Source organism: Falco punctatus (genome assembly GCF_963210335.1).
Source record: "Falco punctatus genome assembly, chromosome: 4".
NCBI lineage: Eukaryota > Metazoa > Chordata > Aves > Falconiformes > Falconidae > Falco > Falco punctatus.
Window position 1 is genome coordinate 28,885,696 of NC_137583.1, and position 21,997 is coordinate 28,907,692.

Sequence of the window (21,997 nt, forward strand, 5' to 3'; positions counted from 1 at the left end):
CCTGGTCTCTGCTTACATGTGGTTGCTCGGAGGGGAGCCTGCGTGCTCCATCGTCGCAGGGCTGGATAGCAAGCTGCCACCTGGGAACAAAACACAAAATCAAACGTTTTTTCCAGCCCTCGGGGTTATGCAGGTAACCTAAAAATACAACTGGAATGTAACTGGGCGGTGACATCCTCCTGGAGCTGCTGGCAGAGCCGGCCGTGCGGTGTTATCTGGCTGGTGCACGGAGGCTGGGTGTGGGTGGGAGCCCCGGAGGTGGCAGCGGGGACATCGGCCTCCCAGATCCCTCGCTGGGTACCAGGAGGTTGCACCCTTCTCTCTTGCATCAGTCTCCCTCCTGCCCAGTCCTGGTGGCACCATTGGGGTGACATCCTGCACTGCTGGAGATGAGCCCTGCGCAGTATTGGTGGTTGATCGTCCCCAAGCGCCATCCGAGGGGATGAGAAGGATGACCCTGTTCCCTTTCCGATTGGATTTGTTCAAAGGCTTTGTTTAAAAAACAGAGCTGCAGCAGAGTTTCCAGGCTGCATGTCCTCAGGCACGTGGGGCTCTCCCATAGGATGTGCACCTCGTGGAAAGGCAAGTGCATCCCGGACTTGGGGCAGCCTTGGCCAGGGAAGCTGCTGCAATTCCCGGCCGGGTGCTGAGGTGCAGTGGGCATCAGGCAGCGTGGTGCTGGGACAGCATGGCCAGCTGGGGCACGGGCTTTTCTCTGCTCAGAGGGGAAGGGGTATCCCGTGAAAGTCACCCTTTCCCCTTGGTTAGGCAGCAGCTCTTCTTTCGGGGCAAGTGAAGCCATTAATTTTTTTCTAACTCTCCAACACACGCCTATAAAATAACTCCTGGCCGACCCTAAATGGGACGTTCCCCTTTTTCCACTCACGGCAAAGCGGCTCTTCCCCAGTCCCCCCGGCTGCGCTGGGGACCCAGCCTTAACCAAAGCGCCCTCGGGAGATGCTGCCTGTTGGCAGGGGAGGGGTGGGGAGAGGGACCCCCGCATCGGTAGGGCACCGCTTGAGCTCACTGCTGTGCTCTTCCACGTATTCAAGCCAGCCCACCCCACCGGCAGGAGGCTGTGGGGAGAGGTGGGAGCCATCCTTGTCCCTGGCCCCCGGTGTACCTGCACCTGCAGCAAGTGCCTTGGCTTTGCCCCTGTTTCCCTCCCCTGTCGCAGGGTGACGTCCCGGCACTGAGACGTGGGGAGGTTTTCTTAACTCTGGTGCAACACCCGATGCCTTTTGTTCCTTCGGGATTACCTGTAGCGTGTAAAAGCCTGATGATTAGTGGCAAACGGTGTGCGTCTTTCAAGGCCAGACAATTTCTACTGCATCGGCAAACTTTAGAAAGAGCTGCCAACAGTGAGACTTGAAAGGATGCTTGGGTTGGTTTGGTTTTTTTCTTCTTTTGTTTGTTTGTTTTATTTTTTAAGATGCTCTTTGAGATGTTGGGAAGCTCTGCTTTATACCGCCCTTGGTCCCCAGGCACTGAAACCCAACAGGACTGATTCAAAGGAAATCGTGTTTCCCATCCCACCTGCTGGGTGCAGGACTTTCTGCTCCAAAGCAGCGCTGACTTTCTGGCTGTCTGTAAAGATCCTTGGAGCATCATATGTCTGGGTCAGGGAATTAGCCATCAAACCAGAGAGTTAATGACAGGAGGACAATGCAGCATCGTTCTCTCCAGGAGTGCCGGGGACACGTGCTGGTCGCTCTTGGTGCCATCCGTGATAGCAGCTCCTGCGTCAGCATCCTTTATGTGCTGATGATCTGTGCCTGAAACTATACCCTGGGAATGGAAATGTGCCTGAGAAAATATCTTCCGCAGTCCTTCTGGGGCTTATATAAACACTATTTAAAATTAGTCACTCATTATGTTGGTATGTGCATTTACCTTGACCTCTGACTTTTCTGCCTGCAAATGTGTATGGCCCAGCACAGCCTTCAACTTGGGGAATAGCTCAGGAGCAAACTGGAGGCATATTTTCTATAATTAGTTTAAGGTAAAGAAGCTGGCACAGTATCTCCCCTCTAGGCTGACAGGGAAATCAAAAACAAAGCTGCAGCCTGTCAAAGCTGAGGCTGGCTTTGATCAGGAATGTCATGCTGGCTTCTGCCGGGCCGGTTTGGAGGGACAGGGGAAGAGCAGCAACACTTTGCCGTAGCTTTTCTTGCATGTGTTTGCAGAGAAATTAATGATAGGGTTTTTTCCACGCCTTCACCTCTCTCCCTTGCTATTTACCAGCCACATCCATGCAGCGATTTATATTTTGCCACCAGAGATGCCGTCTCGGTTGTCACCCTGGAATAGCTGCTAAGCTCTGTGCCGGTATTGTCATGGAACAATATTTCTACTATTTGTTGTGGTAATAGTTGTTAGTGGCAAAGCAATTAGCGTGTCACCTGCAGCACCAAGAAGCGTGTGACCTCTTTCTATCCTGGCACCCCCTCTGTGCCCGAGCCTGTGAACGTGGGCTTGTCTCTGCACTGGCCAGCTGATGCTGGGTGCTGGCAGGACCCCGCGCCAGGCTCGCTCCGGTGGGGTGCCTGGGGAAGGGGGGTGGAGGAGGCAGGAGTGGGCTCAGCCTCTCTGCCTGCAGGCTGGCTTTGGATGGTTTAATTTGTCGGAAGAAAACGCGTCCCACCGGGATGCACTGTAGCAGCCCAGTGCCTCAATGGCTCCCGGCGCTGGAGCTGGCTCCCCCCTAGTTTCCTGTTGACGTCACCTGCTATTTCGCTGCTGCAGTTTTTACAACTGTTGAGCTTTCAAGGGTAATCAGAGCTGAGACCGGCCAACCTCGGCAGCTGCCGATGAGCGAACACGGCACTACCTTCCCTCTCTCCCCCCGCTCGCCTTCGTCGCTGCTCCCAGTCTCGCGGACCCCCGGGAGCTGGGGCCACTGGGCGAGCAGAGCTGCGTGAAGCTGGCAAGCGCTTTGGGCCATGCATTCCCACTGAAAATAATCACTGGGGCTTGCAAGAAGAGCTGTGTGCTGGATCCTGCAGGATTTTTTTTTTTCCCCTCCCTCTTCCAGTCCGCCCCCATCCCTCTCTTCTGCCAGGCGTGCCGGCGCTGTTCTTCATTTCTGGGAAACCATGGACAAGAAGCAAGGTAGATGTTGCAATTTCCAAAACACGTGGTGGGGTGGGGGAGAGCAAAGGGCTGGTTTTGGTGCTAAAAGGGGCTGTGTAACTTTTTTGGGTCAATCCATGCGGTTTTACTTCTTCTTGCTTGTGCTGGGGGTCATATTTGCAGCTGGGGATCTATTTTTAAACCTGGAAACTGGCATGTTTTATGTGGGGTTGAGATACTGGCATCTTAATTGTAACAAAAAAAAAAACAAACTAGCGTGGCTAAAGGAAAATATTTGGTAAAGCTAGCTCCTGGCTCCGGTTTTGGTTGCATTCCTGGGATGCAGGGTTTTCCAGCAGCTCTTGCGTGGTCGTCCCCTGCTAAAAAGCCTGTTGCATTAGGAAGGCGGGTGCCCACGGCAGGCAGGAGCTCTGATTCAGTGCAGACAGGTTGGTTTGGGGCTGCAAGGGGCTTTTTCTGAAGCGTGTTTTTTTCCTCCTCCTCGCTCGCTTTTTTTTTGCAGAAGTGATGAGCACGGGGCGGCAGTGACCCGCAGGAGCCCCTCTCTGCAGCGGGACCTCAGCGGGCTGATGAGTGATGGCTCTCGGCAGGTTGAGAGCCCTTTTTCCACTTCCACAGATAGCTTTTTCCACTCTCAGCAGTGGAAAATAGCACAAAGTGTGCCTGTGAGGAGCTGGCTCTCATGACCAAAGCAACCAAATTCCCCTCTCTGCTTTGCACCCTGCCTCTAATTTATTTCCCCCCTCCCCCTTGATGCTTTTTTGTTCCAGCGCTGTTGCAGCAGGGCTGGGATCCACCCTCCAGCCTTCTGCCCCATCCATGGCATTAGACTCTTCTCACATCGAGGAGAAGTGGGATGCATCCGAAACATTTTCCCCAGCCCTAATGAAGCGGTGCGGCTCTCGGAGCAGCCTCCTGTGCCGCAGCTGCCCCTGGGACTTCACCTGGGGCTGGAACCAGAGCCCTGGGGAGGCAGCGGAGAGGTTTAATTTCAAAGGTCGGCTCAGGCAAAGTTTTATTTACAGTTCTTTAGATTGTCCTGTTCGTTTCTCTCCACCCACGCCAGCAGAGTGGGAAGGATACACCTCCCGGGGAGAGGTGCAGCTCTATAGGACTGAAGTTGGTGGCAGCAGGACAGGGATTTGGTGTTGAATTAAGCAGTTCCAGGAAATGTCTGTGGCAGTTCTTAGCTGGTGGAGGTTATAGCATGAGAAAAAAAAAATCTAGCTTTTTTTTTTTTCTTTAGGAGGAAATGGTTCCTTTCTTAGCATGAAGGATGCAGTTACGTGCCTGTGGCGTCACGTGGGTTACAATCTTGTCCTCACCAGGAACTTCTGTCAGCTAATTTTCCCCTGCCCGGGTGCAAGGCGCTGTGCCATGTGTCCCCGCAGCTGGCAGCCCCTTCTGCTGCCCAGGGTGCCACAGCGGCAGTGCCCAGCCGTCCTGCCCGCTCGGGGCTGGCAGGGGTAACCGGGATGTGACCCCACATTGCCTTGTCCCGCTGCTGCCTTTGTGCCCCCCACGGAGGGATCTCCCGAGGGCAGCTGTGTTGCTCTGTGCTTGCAGGCACACCTCCCGCAAGAGCCCAGTGCCCTGGGACGCTGGAGTATTTCCAGGTGACATAAACTATGCTTCGTGTTCCAGCAATTCTTCCTGCACTGGCCCTACCGGGATCCCAAATGTGGGAGAGATGGTGCTGAGTCCCAGGCGTGGAGCAGGGACAGTGCCCAGGCCTGCGCTGGGAAGGAGCTGAGAGCAGCTGCCTGTGGGGGCTGTAGGCGAGCGCTGCCCCCCCAGAGTGCCCCCGGGCTTAAATTGCAAGGTCTTGTCATGCCCATCCCACTGCCTCTCTACCCCCCCCTTTTTTTTTTTCTTTTTTTTCTCCCCTGCCCCCAGTCCTTCCTCCAGCCTCATTCACCCTGAAACTGCCTGGGCTTTCCCGGGGGGGCTGTAGAGGCTTGGCAACAAGGTCACCCCCCCGGGGGGTGATGCATCTAGCTCTGGGGCTTGCAGCAGGCAGCCCCGCAGCCCTGGGGAGCTTGGGGGGCGATTGCTGGGCTGTGCAATAATGGGGGGCTCTGCTGGGCCCCCAGCTCCTGCATCGGGGCTCTGCCTGCAGGCTGTGCAGAGCTTCAGGGCAGGGCTGCTCATCATCTTTTCTTTTTTCATTTTTCTTTATTTCTTTTTCCTTTTTTATATTTTTTCTTTATTTTCCTTTGTAAAATTTTTTTTCTTCCCCCCCGGCTGTGCTCAGGAGGCTGGGGTGCCTGCCCGCTCCTCCCCGCAGCAGGAGCTGGGGCCAGCCTGTGGGCTGCTGGAAAGCTCGTGGCAAATTTGGGGAGAGCTGGAACAGCGAATCTGATCTCTGCCTCAGCTCCCCCGGCTGCAGGGCAGCGTCGTGGGTGATTTTATTCCTGCAGGCGTGGGCTGAGCTGAGTTTTCCACTGATGTAGGTGGCCCACCCGGAGCCTGGGAGTGGTGGCAGAATACTGCCGGTTTAATCAGTGCTTTTTCATGTTGGAGGTGGGAAGTGCTTTTTGGGGCTCGGCAAGACGGGGTGGGAAGGGGCTGGTCGCTGACCCTGGTGGTACAATGTTGGGAAGTTCAAAGGCAGCAGTTTTGGGGGTACAGGGAGGTGGGCTGGCGTGTAGGACCCCTGCTGTAGCAGCGTTGGTGGGGGATGGCCAATGCGTAGAGGTGTTAAATGACTCCTGTACGGTGCAGGGGGCTTTCACTGGGACCCTCCCCGATGCTGCCCCGCTAACCCAAGCTTGCCAGCCCCCTCGCCTGCTCCTTGGGCTCCACTGAACAAGGTGCCCCATTGATTCCTGACCCCAGGCTGGGTGCTGCCGGCTCCCTGTGGCCTCGCTCTTGCAGCCAGGGCTGAGGAAGGGCGGCCGCCAGCCTGCGGGACGCCTGGCTCCAGCAGCCTGCGGACCCCGCTCCTGCTGCGTGAGTCACCCCGGCACAGAAGGCGCTTTGTGTCGGCTGTGCGGAGTTACTATGGCAATTGGGGAGAGGGAGAGCAAACAGATGAAGCAAAATACCAGCTGGAATGGGATGGGGGGCATTTCAGGGCTTGGTGTAGAGGTCTGGCTGATAGCTGCCCGTGGGGGCTGCATGCAAACCACTGTGTTTCAGAGCAGGTCATGGGGGAAAAATGCTCGGTGCGAGGCTCCTGGTCAGCAGCGAGCTACATCCATCCCCTGGGATGGGATGGAATGGAATGTGTGCTCACAGTGAGCTCCCCAACCTGCCTGGATGCAGAAGGACTCTGGGGACCCCGGTTTTTAGGTTTTGTGGTCAGCCTCCCACGCTGAGCCACGAGACGCTGTGTGAGGGGAGGGGAGGCAGTTCTGAACCCATGGATGGCACCTTTTCTTTGGCTCCATTTGGCATTTGCTCTCGTTGTTGCCTAACCAGGTGTTTTGCAGTGCCGTCAGTGGGCATGCTGGGCTATCGATAGTCCCCTTTGCAGCTCTGCTGGGTGGGTGATGGGGAGGGGAAACTTTGCAGTCTCATGAATTAAAGGCAGGATTGCCGTGACATGGTCAGGTCTCCAGCGGTGGTTTCCAGCCAAGTGGGATGGGTTTGGGGTGGTATTGCTCGCTGGCTGGTTTCATTGAGCTGGAATTTCACATTCCTGCTGTAGCTGATGGGAACTGCGCTGGTCTCAGACCTTATGGGCTGGCTTTGGTGCAGGAAAGGTGGCAGATAAAATGGGGGTATGGACTGATCGGCGCTGATTCCCTCAGCCTGGAGGGATGCTGCTGGTCCCGCAGTTAGGACGTTTGCAGTATTTTGCAGACCAGCTTTTACCTGCAGCCTCAGTGAGGTTTGCACTGGGGGAAGGACAGGAGTGGAAAAGTGGGATTCAGGCACACGTCTTAGCTGAGGCGTCTGGGGCTGGTAGGGGACAGGGATGGGGACAGGGGCTGTCTGTTCTGGGAACATGCTGGAGTTGTATCATCCTTCTGTCTCACTGCTGCTGCGGGAGGTCTCGCATGGTGCTGCGTCTCTTGCTGCAAAATCCCAGCTCCTTCGCCTCTCCCCCTCCCTTCCCCGGCAGCCTTTGGAATGCTGGACTTTGTCTGCACGCCTGTTCCTCCAGGTAGGAGCTGTTTTGAAGGGCTATCCAAGGCCATGCCGAGCCATCCGCTTCCAGCCCGGTGCCTGCAGCACACCTTGCTCTTTGTGCTTTCCGATGCATCTCCCTGGTCTGTGCGGCCAGAAGCGCCTTTGGCTGCAAAGTGCAGCTGCCCCCTTGTCCCCCCTGGGAGAGATCAGGGCTCTGATGCACTCAGCTGGGTCACTTCAGCCCCCACCCCAGACCCTTGTGGTCTCTTTACCTTCCCAGGTGAGCAGCCTGGGGTCCACGGCACTGCAGATTGCCGACCCTCAGCCCTGCGCAGGTGTCCTCTGCCCATTGCTGCCCCCCGCCCCCGTGCTGGTTATCCCCCGCGTTTGACCTGCCTGGTTTCCCTCTGCAGCAGCGCATTGTGTTATCTCAGTGCTTCTTGGAGTCGGAGAGGAGCGGGAAGAAAGCATCACCTTGCCAGGCGCTCCTGATGGGATTGCGCCGTGCCGGTGGGGTCTCAGTGGCCACAAGTCGGGCTCTGGCCAGCTCACCGCTGGCTCTGGTAGCCAGCTCTTGGCTGGGGTTGCCCTGCTTTCCCTTCGCCGCCTGCGGGGTGTCCTCTCCTGCTGGGACGAACTCCCTGGTTTTGCTTGAGGTCTGATGGCCGTCGTCTTCCATGCCAGATCCCACCTGAGTCTGGCTCTTCCCGAGAGGGCCTGGCTGGGGGCTGGGGGGCAAGGAGCAGCCAGGCTGGGAGCCCTGTGCATCACTAATGGCGTGGGGACCTCTTGTGGCTGGAGAAACGGGGACCAGGCCAGGCTTTGCTGGGCTGAGCTCTGGCAGCCCTTGCGTGGGACCGAGGGGTACGGGGCTGTACCCGGCTCCTCTGGAGCCTGAAGGCTGACCTGGGGTCTCCTGTCTCTCTTTCAGATTCCAAAGGATCCTTGGAGCCGCACAAACCGGGTAAGTGCCCAGCGGAATTCGCAGCTTTAACCCATCTCCTGAATGTCAGTAATGAAAATCCCCAAAGAGAGGGGACTGTTAATGGCCGTGAAGGGTGAAGAGCACTTTTGGGGTGTCTGAGGAGCACTGCAGGGCAGTGCTTGGCTGTGAGACTTGGGAAATGGTCTCTGCTGGAGCACCCCTGGGTATTTCTGCATGGAAGTGCTTGACGGGCATTGAGGCCAACTTGTGCTTCTGGCTCTTGCCTGAAATTTTGGGCAAATGGTCGTGAGCACTGTAACCTTCTTGGCATCTTGTCATAGCTGCATAGTGTAGGGGATCCAGGCCCTGCCTCCCTTATGTGACGACTGCAGGCAAGAGAATGCTTGAAGGAAGAAAAGTAAAAATGCCGGTTGTAACCCTAACCTGTGCATCTTCTCTTCCAGTGAAAAGCAAGAAGAAACGGGACCTGAGGATAACATGTGTCCCCATCAAACAGCCCGTTGCCAACACAACGTAAGCATCTTTGCTGCTTAAAGCCAACCGGTACTTCTCCGGAGCTGGATTCAGCGCTGTCTCGAGGGGAGACTTCACAGAATCAGCATAGTTAATTTTTTTCTTAAGCTCTGGCATGTCGGTGATGAGAAGTGTCTGCACGCACGTGTGTGCAATTCCATGCACAGTGCGTGGCTTTCTGGGAGATACCTTTTTTTATTTGTTTGATTTTTGGCTGAAAGGCAAAGGCTTAGAGACTGGTGGGAGACTTTGGTCTTTCTGCCATGGCTGTGCTGATGCCAAAGGGCAAAGACATGGTGGAGAGAGCAAATCTGCCCAAGGGAAGAGAAGTGGAAGGTTTTTTTGTTTTAGTGCGAGGGAAGAGAAGGGGTGGTGGCAGCTGGACCATGGTGGGAGCAGGGGAGCGAGGGTTGGGGGATGCTTTGCGTGACTGGGCATCCTTCCCCTGACCTGTGTGTCAGGGCCAGTTTGAGTTGTTTGCAGCTCCTGACCTTGGTGCGAGGAGGATGCAGGCATCTTAGGTTGTGTTGCTTGGTGCTGAGGGCCTGCGCCCAGCAGGGTCTCAGGGCATTGGAATTTCTCTCTGCCCTGTTTGCTTCATGTGGCTGCTGCAGGGCAGAGCCCAGGGTAGCGGCGCTTAGTTTGACAAAGAGCAGATGGCTAAAATTCCGCTTCCGTGGTGCTCTTCCAAAACACTTCGGGCTGCATCTCCACTGCTGAGCCTTGCTTGCTCCAGAAACCTGTTCCAGAGAGCAGTGAAATCTCTGAAGGGGAAGTACCACTACCAAAACTCCCAGGTAGAGAGGGCAGATCTGCTAGAGGAGGAGCTGGGGGAACTCCCCCGTTAATGCTGTGCAGCCAGCATGCACATGCAGAGCCCTGCATGCAACAGCCGTCTCCTCCTCCCACAGCTGCATCTGCGTCTCCCCTATCGGTGTTTGAATTTCCCCTAGAGAAGGCATCACGCCAGAGTTTGTGGGGTGTTTGCATGCCCAGAGTCAACTCTTTTTCTCTGTGCTTTTCAGGCTCCAGTGCAAATATTTGTGCAGTGCAAATACTTTTCTGTGAGCCTGAAGTACTTCCTTGAAGCTGGAGGTTGCTGTGTGGCTCTGATGGGAATTGAGAGGTTAAACCAGTTGGGCAGTCTCCGCTCTTAGATGGTCCTAGGGGATGGGGAGAACAGAGAAGTGAGGCATGAGGGACAAAACGCTCATGCTGGTTCTAAAAGTACCGTGCTGCCCGTAATGGGAAACGGGCAGCGAGGAGGAAAAAAGCCATAAAGGAAGACTTGAGCCTGCACAGTGTTGTGCAAAGCGTGACACTGAAGTGCTGCCTGCTCTGCCTGCCACGCTGCCTGAAACAGGCCTGCGAGTGTACACAAATGACTCACGGGGGAGGAATTACCTGTAGTTCCCTCGGTGTGTGTGTTTCAGGCTACGTGGCTGTCCTGTTACAACACCTGCCTGTCAAAACATGACAGCTGAGCTGCTCTGCCACAGAAACATGTCATCCTGTCGGTCTCGGTTCCCTGGGCTCATCTCCTGAGCAGGGATGGTTTCGTAGCCTGTTGGATTGATGCATGTCTCACCTATCTGGCTGTCTGGGATTCTTGCTGCCTGCCTGCAGCGACTGCCTGGTGGGTGTGGGGTTGAGGTGTCACTGGCACGATGAAAGCATTTGTGGGTGTTTGGAGGGGGCTGGTTTGAACCCACGACAACAAGGCATGGTGGAAAGCAGCGGCTGAAAGTGCTTGAAGGAACATGAAACCTGGCTCTGGCCAAGGGGGTTAATGGAGCTGGGCTTTCTCCTGACTCTTCTCTTTTCTTGCAGGCCCCCGAGGAACTTGGACTCCAGAGCGTTCATTACCATTGGAGATAAAGTACGTGTCAATGTGTTTTCTTTTTTGCTTGCTTCCAATTTTGTTTGCCCCATGCATGGAGAGCTTTATGGATCATGCCTGACAACCTGTTAGATCAGATCTTGGGATCTCGTAGCACCCTGTGAGAAGGACAGTGTCCTCCTGTGCCGCCTCATGGGATGCATCTCTGCAGGGATGAAACATCCCACAGCAGGACGTTTTCCCCGTGAAGCAATGGAGCATCTGTGTGTATTTAGGGCAGTGACTGTTGGGGAGCTGAACATGTCACCCTGCCTGCAAGGTGTCTCTGAGCCCGTGCACTTGCAAGGCAGGTGGGTGGCATCAAAGGCTAGGTGTTTGGTTTTGTCCATAGTGGGAGGTCACAGTGGTCCCTTGACAGCCCCACCAGCCACCTCGGTCTGAAGGGATGGACCCAGCCCATCTGCCCTAAATCAGTGTGGCCTCACCACGCTCTCTGGCTGCTCCAAAGTCCCCTTTGTCCTGACTCTCTGCAGGGCTCTGTTGCTGCCCATGGCCCAGGAGAAGCTGGGCACAAAGCTTCTCTCCAGCTCTCCAAAGCCTTTCCTAGTGACCTGATGAAAAACACTGCTAGAAATAGCCACTGTGTCTCTTTCATTTCATTCTCTTGTTACGGGCTCTCCTGGGGCTGCAGAAGGCTGTTGGCAAGCGAGCTAAAAATACCATGTGTTGGATCAGCCCTATATCTAGCTGCTTACCTTCCAGGCTGGGAGGTAGCTTGGCTGGTGGGATCTGGGCCCCTTGGTGTGCAAGGTTTTAGAGTTAGGGGAGAGGAGGGGAAGCTTTGGCTGGGTCCAGGGAATAATCCTGCTGCCTGCGCCATTTTCTGGCCATCGTGTTGTGTGTTATTAATAGCCTGGGGAGAGATGCTCTCTGTCACAGCCTGGGCACGGTGTGTGCAAGGGTAGTGCTTGGGGGAAGCTCTGTAGACTCGCTTCCTTGCCTGCTCCGGTGTTTGCAGGAGGGGTCTGGTCCAGGTGTTTTGGAGTGGCATCATGGAGGAAGAGGGCTTGGGCATGAGGCCAGCTTTAAGCCACGGGGGTGGACGATGACCTCATGTCCATCGGATCCATGCAGGCGATGCCGTGCATCCCATTGCCAGGGGAGGGGAGCGCTGGCTTTGTCGGTGCATCGCCTCTTGTTGCTGGGCAGGGCACTGCTGGTTCCTGGCGTGTGCTGGGAACTGCCAGCTTCTGGGGAAGCCTTAGGGTAAATGCCAGGAAAAAAAAACCCACCCAACAATAACCTGGAACGACTGCAGAACACGTGTCCTGAAAAGCACCACCAGATCCTTCCTGGAGGCCCCCGCAGGAGCTGTGAGCCTGCACTGCTCCTCTGCCAGCTGCCCGGGGCGGCAGGGTGGGGGGTCAGACATGTCCCCCTTAGCCCTGCTGTCCTCATTTCTGGATCCAGTGTCCTGCCCAGGAAAGGGCCGGCACCTTCCTGTGCTGGGCAGCACATAGCTCAGTGCTGAGCTCAAGCGCAGACCTCCCTCGCTCCCCGCCTCGGCCGCCTGCCAGGCACATCTGGCTTGAATAAACGGAGCCGGGGCTGGCGGCAAGGTCCGGCGGAGCTGGTCGCTGCTCGCCATGCTGTGGCCAGCGCCGAGGGGAGCTTGCTGGCCAGGAGCCCAGCAGCCACATCGCCTAGCTTGGCTCCTTAATGCCAGAGGCTGTTTCCTGTCCGCTCTGGGCGTCGCTCGCAGGCACGGTATCCGGCACTGCGCCTTGCGCGTTTCCCACCCTCACTGCCTTTGTGGCTACTGGGGTAATTTGGCATCCTGGTATTATTTTAGTTCCCTGAGACCGGAGGAAAACTGGAGGTTGGATAAAGCCTGGCTAAAAGAAGGCCTGTGACTTATTAGGAGCGGTGAACACAGCATCCAAAAATAGCCTGTGTCTCACTCACTCAGTTTGTGCCCGGCCCAGCAGAGCAGGCAATGACAGGGTAACGCGTCTTTAGGGAAACTTGTGTGTGGGTTGTGCTCCCTGCTGCATGGGGCACTCACTTGTCTGAGCACTGGCCATGGGTTTTTGTCCAGTTTGAAGTGAGACTTGCATAGTTGCACTCACCTGAGCTCTTTCATTGGTGCTAACTTACATTTTACCTTGCTGGCTGCTTTCTGATGGTGGGAGAAAGTATCAAAAGTAGGTAAAATCCGTTTGAACTCCCTAATAACAGGGAATTGAGTTGCTGGGTTCACCTGGGAGGCTTTGCACAGGCAGAGGTGTTATTAGACACGTAGGTATGTTTGTGACTGATGATTTCCTGGGTGCAGGGTGAGGTGGGGGATCCCTGGCTGTGCATGGGGATTTGGAGCTGTGGCAGAGGCTCCCCGTATTGGCACGGGAGCTGTTAAAATCCTGCAAGTAGCTCAGCAACAGCAGAAATACCCTGTTGTGGGTAATCCCGGGCAGGCAGAGGCATCAACCTTTGGTACCCTTTCCAGTGGCAGTGTGCCCTGGCTTAAAGGATGAAAGTCCTGATCTCTAGCTCTACAGGGGGAACTAAATGAGCCCTGGCGAGTAGGGATGAGAGGGTTTGGGCTTTGGTTCAACAGAGCAAGACTATACCCATCTCCTCCAAGCGTGGTGCCTCTGGTACATACAGGAGCCGGTGGAATCCTGTAGGTACCATTGCTTGGAAATGCTCTGCATGAGCGAGCTGCAAGCGTCGGACCTCTGCTGATGTCCTTGTTAAGCGTGCTTGTATCTGATTATTTTTTTTTTTTATCTCTCTCCCTAAAGAACTTTGAGGTGGAAGCTGATGACCTGGTGGCAATTTCAGAGCTGGGCCGTGGGGCCTATGGCGTGGTGGAGAAAGTCCGGCACGCGCAGAGCGGTACCATCATGGCCGTGAAGGTGAGGGCAGCTGCTGGCTGAGGGGGATGGAGATCAGGATGTGCAGTTCCAGGGGGGTGGAGAAATTCTGCTGAGCTCCACTGGTTGCAGCAAAATGGGGACAGGCTTGTCTCCGTTCGGCAGCCTCCGGTATTCCTGCTGTGGCTTGGCTGTTGAAGGGTTTGTGCTGATGGTGGTTGGGCACTGTGGGGTTAATCAGCAGGCTTTGAAATCCAGGCTTGGTGCCTGCAGTTAGATAGTACAAGGTCTGGATGTTAGAGTGCCTGTCCAGGCTGCTGGTCTGATCCTGCTTCCGCTGCAGGGCTTGCCAAGCGTTTGTCCTTCATTCAGGTGCTGCCTGGAAGAGGGCATCTGGGCATCTCCTGGTGCTACTGGCTGGAAAATAAGCATGAAGTGCTTGCTGTGGCCTCAGAACCACAGGTCTGGGTCAGGCTGAGGGATAATGGTGTTATCCCACCTACATCAAACCCCTCTTCTTTCCTGTTTGCCTCAGAGGATTCGAGCAACTGTGAACACTCAGGAGCAGAAGAGGCTACTGATGGACTTGGACATCTCCATGAGGACAGTTGACTGCTTCTACACAGTCACCTTCTACGGAGCCCTCTTCCGTGAGGTACTGAGCCAGTGGAAGGCTGGTGGGCTGCACAGCACCCAGGGCCTGCGCGATTGCACTGGAGGCACTAAACTGTCCCAAACCACCTCTGCTGCCTTCAGCTCAGCTGGGCGGTTTGAGGTGCTGCCGTGACTTAAGTCAAAGGCTTGCCTCTGTCAGGCAGTGCTGGCCAGGTCCTGTTCCGCACTTCTGTGGCAGATGCCCAAGCACATTGCCCATGGCCTGGACTGACTTCGGGGTAGACCCTCGAAGGGAGGCCATCACAGGTAGTTCTGGTGGTACCTGGAGATCTGTGTGCATCGCTACCTAGTGCAGAGCCTGTGTGCTGGCGGTGTGGCCAACAGTGGCTGTGTGGCAAGGACTTTGGCTTGCCCTGTGTGGAAGGGGCAGTGTCCATTTGTCCATCCATCCGCACCCCTTCCTGCAGCTCCTGGGGATTTCCAGGGAATTTCCTCTCAACTGCTTTCTCTCCATCCGCAGGGCGATGTGTGGATCTGCATGGAGCTGATGGACACCTCCCTAGATAAATTCTACAAGAAAGTACTGGAGAAGAAGAAAACCATCCCTGAAGACATTTTGGGGAAAATGGCAGTGTCTGTGAGTGCCTCTTGGGTTCTTATGTGGTTTTGTGCATCCTCATAGCCTGTTGGAGGTCTCTGTTGAGGCCTGCAGCATGTGGAAACATGCAGTGTTTGCAGTGGAAGGCTGGTGCTGTGTGTGGCTGACGGGTATTCTTTTGCTCTGTCCCCAGATTGTACGAGCTCTGGAGCATCTGCACAGTAAACTCTCCGTAATCCATAGAGGTAGGTACTGGATGGGGTTAGCATGATGTTGCTGGAGATCTAGCCTTGACATAAATTATGGGAGAACTCCTTTCCAGGAGGTGTATCCCTCTGGGATGCCTACAATGGGGTCTAATGGTACTTGGGACCATGGTGGACAGATGTAGATGCCCAAGGCCTGTTCCTGAGATGTATCCCTAACGCGTCTGCTGGCATGACGTTGGTCTCTTCCTCCTCTCCAGGTGAAGGGTTGGCTATAATAACTGGATTCCTCACTACCCGTATTTTTATGGGCATCTCTGTCTCTGGATGCAGAGGTGCCTCAAAGGCAGCTCTTGGGGACAAAATCCCCAAGCCTTCCTGGCTGGGTAGTTCTGCCAAGACGAGGGCTGAAGGAGACCTTATCAAGTCACAGATGGGAATTGTAACACTCAGGTCTTGCTCTTCATTCTGGTATAGTTGCTTGTGTAGCTGTGGACAGATCATGATGGACATGAGACAAGCTCTCCTGAGAACTGGGTAGAGGTGGGCTTTTAAGGCTGTATTGGGCGCATAAATCTCTCCTAAGGAGCTGGGTGTTAACTCCTCAATGTTTTATTTTAACCTTTCAACCTGCTTTGTTAGAGAGGAAGCCTGTTCTGCCCAGAGGGCACGGTTATAGTTTTATCTGTGAACAACTTCTATTGAAATAAGAGTGGTGGGGGCTTTGTCTCCCTACCCCTGTGTTAGGGCCTGCCTGGTCCCCTCCCAGGTCAGCAGGGAGTTGTCCCTCTTGTCTCGGGCTCTGTGATACCTCTGCAAAGGCTCAGTCTGCCCTCTCCTGTTCTCTCTCTTAGACGTGAAACCTTCCAATGTGCTGATCAACAAGGAGGGACATGTAAAAATGTGCGACTTCGGGATCAGCGGCTACTTGGTGGACTCTGTTGCGAAGACCATGGATGCTGGCTGCAAACCGTACATGGCTGTAAGTGCTTGTGTGGGACTGGAGCTGGCAGCCTTCAGCCTTGACTCAAAGAAGCTGCTGCTTAGAAATCAGTCTTGGTTCACGTCTTCCCTGAGACAGAAACCACTTCAGAGTGCTCTGGACTTTCTGACTCAACAGAGTCCTCCAAGGATGGGATTAGGCTCCCTGTAAGCCCTGCTGTGTGTGTTAATCCTGCAGCAGATTCTTCCTCCACCACTTTCCATTTGCAGAGGGGTAAAAGACTGGCTGGTGCTGGTTGCGGTGGTTGGAAGGGCTGCTCCTTGTTGGCTCGAAAACGCTGAGGCTTTGCTTGGCAGGATCATTTCAATTCATCCTCAAGTCAGTATGAATTTCCCCTTGCCATCTGTGGCATCTGTGTGGGTAGCTTGTGCTCCCAGGGCAGGGATTGTGCTGCAGGCATAGTACAAGTTTCACTCAGGAGCTGGAGGGGAGAGTTTGTGTGAGTTGTGTGGAGCAAGACGTGGCTTTCACCTGTGCTAGATTTAACCTCAGACCTTGCCTCTGTGGGGACATGAGCATGAGGAATACACCCAACCTGGGGTTAGGAGCCTGAGATTTGCTCTGTGGGGTTTGCACTGGGAAAACGAACTAGCGTTGTAATATCTTCCATTTTGCTTTTACAGCCGGAAAGAATAAACCCTGAGCTGAACCAGAAAGGCTACAATGTGAAGTCGGATGTCTGGAGCCTGGGGATCACAATGGTAACACCAAGGGCTGTGACTGGCACCCTGCAGCCCTGGGGTTGGGATGGGGTCTGTGCTGGCAGTGAGCTGTGGCAGCTGGTGGCTTCATCCCTGGGTGGATGCCCACCAAATGGGGCTGGATTCTGAGTGTGATAGCTCAGGCCACGAGATGAATTACCCAGGGCGTGGGGTGGAGGCACTGCCCTGTGCACACAGGGGTCCTCGCCCTAGGGCAGGTAGCTGTGAGCCAGGGTGTGCAGCCAGCGTTGCCGCGGCTGCTGTGGCTCTTGCCAAGTTGGCTGGCGAGCTTGCCAGGGGATAATCCATCTTCTTCCCCTTCTTTACCTTCTTGTGTGTTCCTGATGGATCCTGGGGGGATACATAAAGGCCTGTTATTCCCACGTGGTTCCTTTGTACCCCTCTGCTTGGTTTCACAGAGCTACTTGTGTACGATGCCAGCTCCAAATAGCTCCAGTCACCGATATCTGGATGACAGTGGCCTTAGCAGGGCATCCTAGAGTCTGGCTTTTAATTGCTCTCCAGTTCCCCATGAACTGGCTGGAGAGGTAGTCAGTGGAGCAGGGTTTGCTGCAGCTGGGTCACAGCCTTCCTGCATGCACCCCCTCCCCTCCCCATTAGCAAAACCGTGCAGGAGTATTGGGGTGAGTTAACCTGCCCTGCTGCAGCGAGGGGTGCTGTGCACGGTTTGCAGCAAGTCCTGCCTGCAGGGTAGCTCAGAGCAGCCAACAGGAAGGGGAAATACTTTCAGTTCCAAAATCACAGCTGCTCAGGATGGTTTATCTACCTCCTGCAAGAAATGGATCTTGCAGAAAGCAGCTGCAATCTTCTGGCGCCAGAGGACAAAGGAAATCCCAGCTGTTGGCTCGAAGGGGGTGCCGCCTGGGAACATGTCTCTCGCTTTCCAGGAGACTGTCTCTCTCCGGGTAGATTATTTTCAGGAATTCTTCTTGCGCCCTGTTAGACGCGGCCTTTGTTTTGGGTGCCGCATCCCTGCGTTTGTGCACACCACGCAGATCTCTTGGCAAATATTCCTTCTTCCCCAGCTGGTTTTGTTCGCAGTGCCAAACCCGAGCCCCTCTCCTTTGTGTCCCGGTGCTGGGCTGGCTGGCTGGAAATGTAATCAGCTCCGGCTTTCCTCCCGAGGTGCAGGAAGCTGTGGGATGGGAGACGGCATGAATGGTGAAATGTCTGAACCTTTCCAAAGCTGGATGGGAGAGGGGACCTTGCTGAAAGCCTGCCAGCCTGCAGCTGAACAGAGCCCCGACCTGATTCCCTCTAATGTCTTTCTCCTGGGCTGGCTTCCTGTGTCGTAGTGTTGTTTTAATTGATTTTGGACCAGCCAGTTTTAGGGCCATGGAGCTGCAGGGCTGATCTGGCCTTTCTGGGCTGGTGGCTTCATTCAGTTTCCTGGCAGCAGGAGCTGAGCATCCCGGACCTGAGCCACAGGCAGGCAGGGGCATCTGGCTCTGTCTTCCAGGTTTTTTATTCCTCCCGTCCCATCCCACCAGGCAGGTCCGGAGGTTCTGTTGCCCATTTCGAGGTGGGAGCTGACCCTCAGCATGAGGGGGCTGCCCGAGAGCTGTGACAGGCTTTTTCCTGTTGGAATGGGTGATGGAGCAGAGGTGACTTGTGGGAAGGACCCAGTAACTGAGGTGGTTTTAGCAAAGATCTTCATAAGTGATGTTCTAGCACTTGGTTTTTCTTGGGTTTGTGGATTTTTTTTTGTGTGACTAGCTCACACAGTACTAGCCTGAGGCCCAGATTCTTCCTTATGGTGAGCAAAGCACTTTGGAAGCCAGTGCAGAAACGGTGTGCTGTTATTATCTTTTTAAATAATCCCATTTTACATATCTTTGGTGGCTTCCTGTAAATGCATTAATATGCTGAGCCAGCCTCAAAAGGAAGTATTTTTGGCCTATGGGTCTTTTTTTTTTTGTTTTTTTTTTTTTTTTTTTTTTTTTTTTTAAATATACAGGGAAAGAAAAAAAGCAGTATGACCCAAATTGAAAATGGTTTGTAAGGAAAGAGGTTTTTCATTTTGAACCTGAGCTGGCTGAGGTAGCAGGCTGTGTAGGGTCGTTCTCGTCCCAGTGTCTCACGTCAGCGCGTCTCCATCCTCAGATCGAACTGGCCATTCTTCGCTTCCCGTACGAGTCCTGGGGGACCCCCTTCCAACAGCTCAAGCAAGTGGTGGAGGAGCCCTCACCCCAGCTGCCTGCCGATCGCTTCTCCAAGGAGTTTGTGGACTTCACGGCACAGTGGTGAGTCTCCAGCAAGGACTGGTGGCTTCTCCCAGCCTGACTAAAGGGGAGCCCTGATCCATGGGGGTCGGGGCAAAGCCTGGGCCTGCATTTGTCATCCTTCGGGAGCCTGTTTCTCCCCACCTCTCCGTACTGAGGCTAGTGCTTGGCCATGGCAGGAAGCGCTGCCCAAACTGGTTTTGCTCTTGGCCTGACTCACCCGGGCTGGCTGGAAGGCGCAGAGGTTTCTCTTCCCCTTTTGCTGTTGCCGCTGCTGAAATTTCGGTGGTTTCTGGCAAAGCGGCGATGAAACGAGAACAAACCCCTGGCAGCATCTGAGTGCCTCTGGGTGAAAGCTGATTTGTGGTTTTGTGGGTAGCTGCTCGCCTCGGAGGGTTCCTCTGTCCTCTGTGTGCTGCTTGGAGCTGCTGGGCAGAGGAGCCCACCAAGGCAAGGCTCCCGCTCCAGGTGGTGGGAAACCATCTCCTCTCCTCCCCATGTGTTCTGGTCGGCGCAGGATGGGCTGCAATGAGCTGCTTGGCTTTTGCTTTTTGTGGCAAAACACTGAGTTGTCCTTTCCCAGTTACCTGCCTGGGCACTTTGCTGGTGGTTCAAACCTGCTTGGCCAAGGATGGGTGCTGCCACGAGAGGGATGTCCTGTTGGTTGGGCAGGGGCTATCCCCTGTGACAGACCACATACAGCAAAAGAAAAAGAACCTACAGCCTTTCTCTCCCTGTTTTTTTTTCTTGCAGCTTAAGGAAGAACCCTGCTGAACGAATGAACTATTTAGAACTTATGGTAAGTGTGGAGCCATTTCTACTGGGGTTTATCCTGCCACATTTTGGAAGTCAAATGAGTGGTCCAGCAGGTCTTTGGGAAATGGGACAACAGGGCATGTGGGTGATTTTTCAGGCACGGAGCGGGATGGGTGTAGTGTCTCTAAGGTGGAGGCGTGTGTTGATTTCATGGGTGTTAAGGTCGGGGTGTTTCCTCCCTTTGTCCTGCTGGTGGTGCGTTCAGAGCTCAGATGAGGGGGTACAGCTGCCAAGGGTGGCCGTCCCGCTGGGTTAAACCTGGAAACAGCAAACCTGAAAATGTTAGTTAAGCTGAAGGATGGTCTCCTGGGAGCCTGGGGAGGAGGGTGGTGGCCACCTCGCCAGCTGTGTGACATCCCCCAGGGGCTGCTCTTGGGCTTATCTGTCCTTGTGTGTCAGCTAATGTTGTCTTCGGTCTTGTTGGCAGGAACACCCTTTCTTTACCTTGCACGACACCAAAGAGACTGACATGGCCTCCTTCGTGACAGAGATCCTCGGGGAAGACTCCTAACTCAAACCTCACGGCTTCACGCAGTCCCCTCCATCATGGCTTCCCCGCAGAAGAGCGAATGAGGACTCCGGTTAATGGTGGTTTGCACAAATCGCACTTCCCCAACCTGTGGGCACCTCCAGCCTCACAACCTCTTTTCTCTTTGCCCTGTAAGTGAAATCCCCCACGATGAGCCTTTTGAAGCCAACACCTTTCCAACTAAGCCACGGAGACCGAAGGCTCAGGAGTTCCCTGCTCACGCCAGCGTATCCCTCCCGGGGAGGGGACCGTGCCCAGGCACTGAGCTGGGCCAGGGCAGAGGGTGCCAGAGGGCATCTCCCCTCCCCAGCAGCCTGGTGCATGGCACAAGGGGGTTTGTGTTTCTTTGCTGCCTGGCGTAGGCAGAGAGAAAAAATGCTGCTGCACTTGCCCCACTCTCCTCCCCTGCCTGCCCCAAGCCCCTTTCCCAGGCTCTGGTCTCACTCACCTTCCCTTTGTGCCTGGCTCTCTGCCCCCAGGAGCCTGTGCAGCTTTTCAGGGGGCTGTGGGGCTCCCTGGGCGTGCTGCTCTTCACACCAGAGGCTGCTCTAATGCCTGGCTCGTCATCTTAATGATTTCTGAGGCAGCACCAGACTGGGTGTCCCCTTCCCTCAATCAATGCACCGCTCCCTTGAAAAGGGGGGGAAAAAAGGCATTTTTTTCAGTGAGCCCACCTTGACGCTTTCCCCATGGGATTTCATCCGGCACGTAGCGCTTCCTTCCCCTCGCGGGTGCAAGGTGGCTGAGAGACAAGCAGGTCCCCGGCGCTGCCCCTCTCCCCTCCAGCCCTGGGCTGGGAGGTCGCGTCCCCTCTCCTGGCATCTAATGCCTTTCGCAGCCCCTGCCTCCGCCTTCCCTGCCTCCGGGAGAAGACGTTGCTCCATCTTCCTTCCAACCTGGAGCTCGTGTAAGACCTCGCACTGTGACACCCGTTCGTTTCGGAGGCCGTGCTCGCACCCTCGTGTCCCAAACCGCCTTCCAACCCTCCAGCTGCCCGCCGAGGTGTCAGCCGAGATCGAAACCCCAGCGACTCGCACGGGGGCTGCTGACAGTTGTACATTTTATGTCTATATATAATGGACTTTGTAACATGTTTCCTAGTTTTAATCTAACTTGCTATAAATTAAAGCCCTTCTGTGTGGGAGGAGGGAGGAGCAGTTCCTTCTCCGCTAACAAATCCACTGTGAAAACCTGATGTGTTTCCTCACGCTCCCAGCCTGAGCACTTGTGCCAGGAGCTACGGGAGCAAAAGGGATTTCTGTCTTCTACTGTACATGATCACGGGATAAACGCACCGGCTGTGGATTTTGTTGGGATTTTTTAATCAACTGAGTTTTCAGAGGGATTTTTTTTTTCCTTTTCTAATATATATTTGTGTGTGTGTATGTGTGTGCGCAATACATATATATTATATATTTTTAAATCGATGAATGTGTGAATGTCTATGTGGCCAGCAGATTTGGTAAAAGGGCTAGCTTTTTTCTGGCTAAATTTAGGGTGGTGGGGAAGGGGTCACTAGAAGACACCCTGGCCTATGACCTTTTTTACAAAAAAAAAAAAAAAAGCATCTATTTTTTAATTGAATCTTATAAAAATGTCTTTCCTGAAACTCATGCCCTGGAGGTCTGGGTTTCAGGGTGCGTTTCCAGCGTTCAGGGTCCCGCACCCAAGGAAGGATGATGTCCCTGAAATTCATTACCCCCTGCTTTTGCAGCCCGCGGTTTGGAGCGGTGCTGGGGACCCTCTGCCTGGGAACGGGGCTGCTTGGCACCACCACCCGAGCCGGGGGGGGGACACACCGAGGAGCCTCCCCAGGGCCCTTCCAACTTGAGATGTTCTGTGATTCTGTTCCTGCGAGCTGCTTCAGGGTAAATGATTTTCAGCCCTTGATGCCCCCTGTGCTGGGGCGCCGTGCAGCAGGGCCTTTCCCTCCTCACTGCT

General features: G+C 54.7%; 1 protein-coding gene across 3 annotated transcripts in view; it reads left to right on the forward strand.

Moving 5' to 3' along the window:
* The window catches only part of MAP2K3 (mitogen-activated protein kinase kinase 3), a 32,657-nt gene extending 11,174 nt beyond the window's left edge, over window positions 1-21,483 (forward strand). For 2 of the 3 annotated variants that reach the window (XM_080382698.1, XM_080382697.1), the window contains exons 2-13: window positions 8,102-8,134; window positions 8,560-8,629; window positions 10,460-10,508; window positions 13,274-13,387; window positions 13,881-14,000; window positions 14,481-14,597; window positions 14,752-14,803; window positions 15,619-15,746; window positions 16,391-16,468; window positions 18,593-18,732; window positions 19,465-19,510; window positions 19,955-21,483. In XM_080382698.1, coding sequence (XP_080238824.1) covers window positions 8,102-8,134; window positions 8,560-8,629; window positions 10,460-10,508; window positions 13,274-13,387; window positions 13,881-14,000; window positions 14,481-14,597; window positions 14,752-14,803; window positions 15,619-15,746; window positions 16,391-16,468; window positions 18,593-18,732; window positions 19,465-19,510; window positions 19,955-20,038 — 1,031 coding nt within the window. In that variant the 3' untranslated portion in view covers window positions 20,039-21,483. Of the gene's footprint in view, window positions 1-2,659; window positions 3,112-8,101; window positions 8,135-8,559; window positions 8,630-10,459; window positions 10,509-13,273; window positions 13,388-13,880; window positions 14,001-14,480; window positions 14,598-14,751; window positions 14,804-15,618; window positions 15,747-16,390; window positions 16,469-18,592; window positions 18,733-19,464; window positions 19,511-19,954 lie in introns of those variants that run through there. The other variant, XM_080382696.1, reaches the window with a different exon arrangement.
* The last annotated feature ends 514 nt before the right edge of the window (window positions 21,484-21,997 follow it).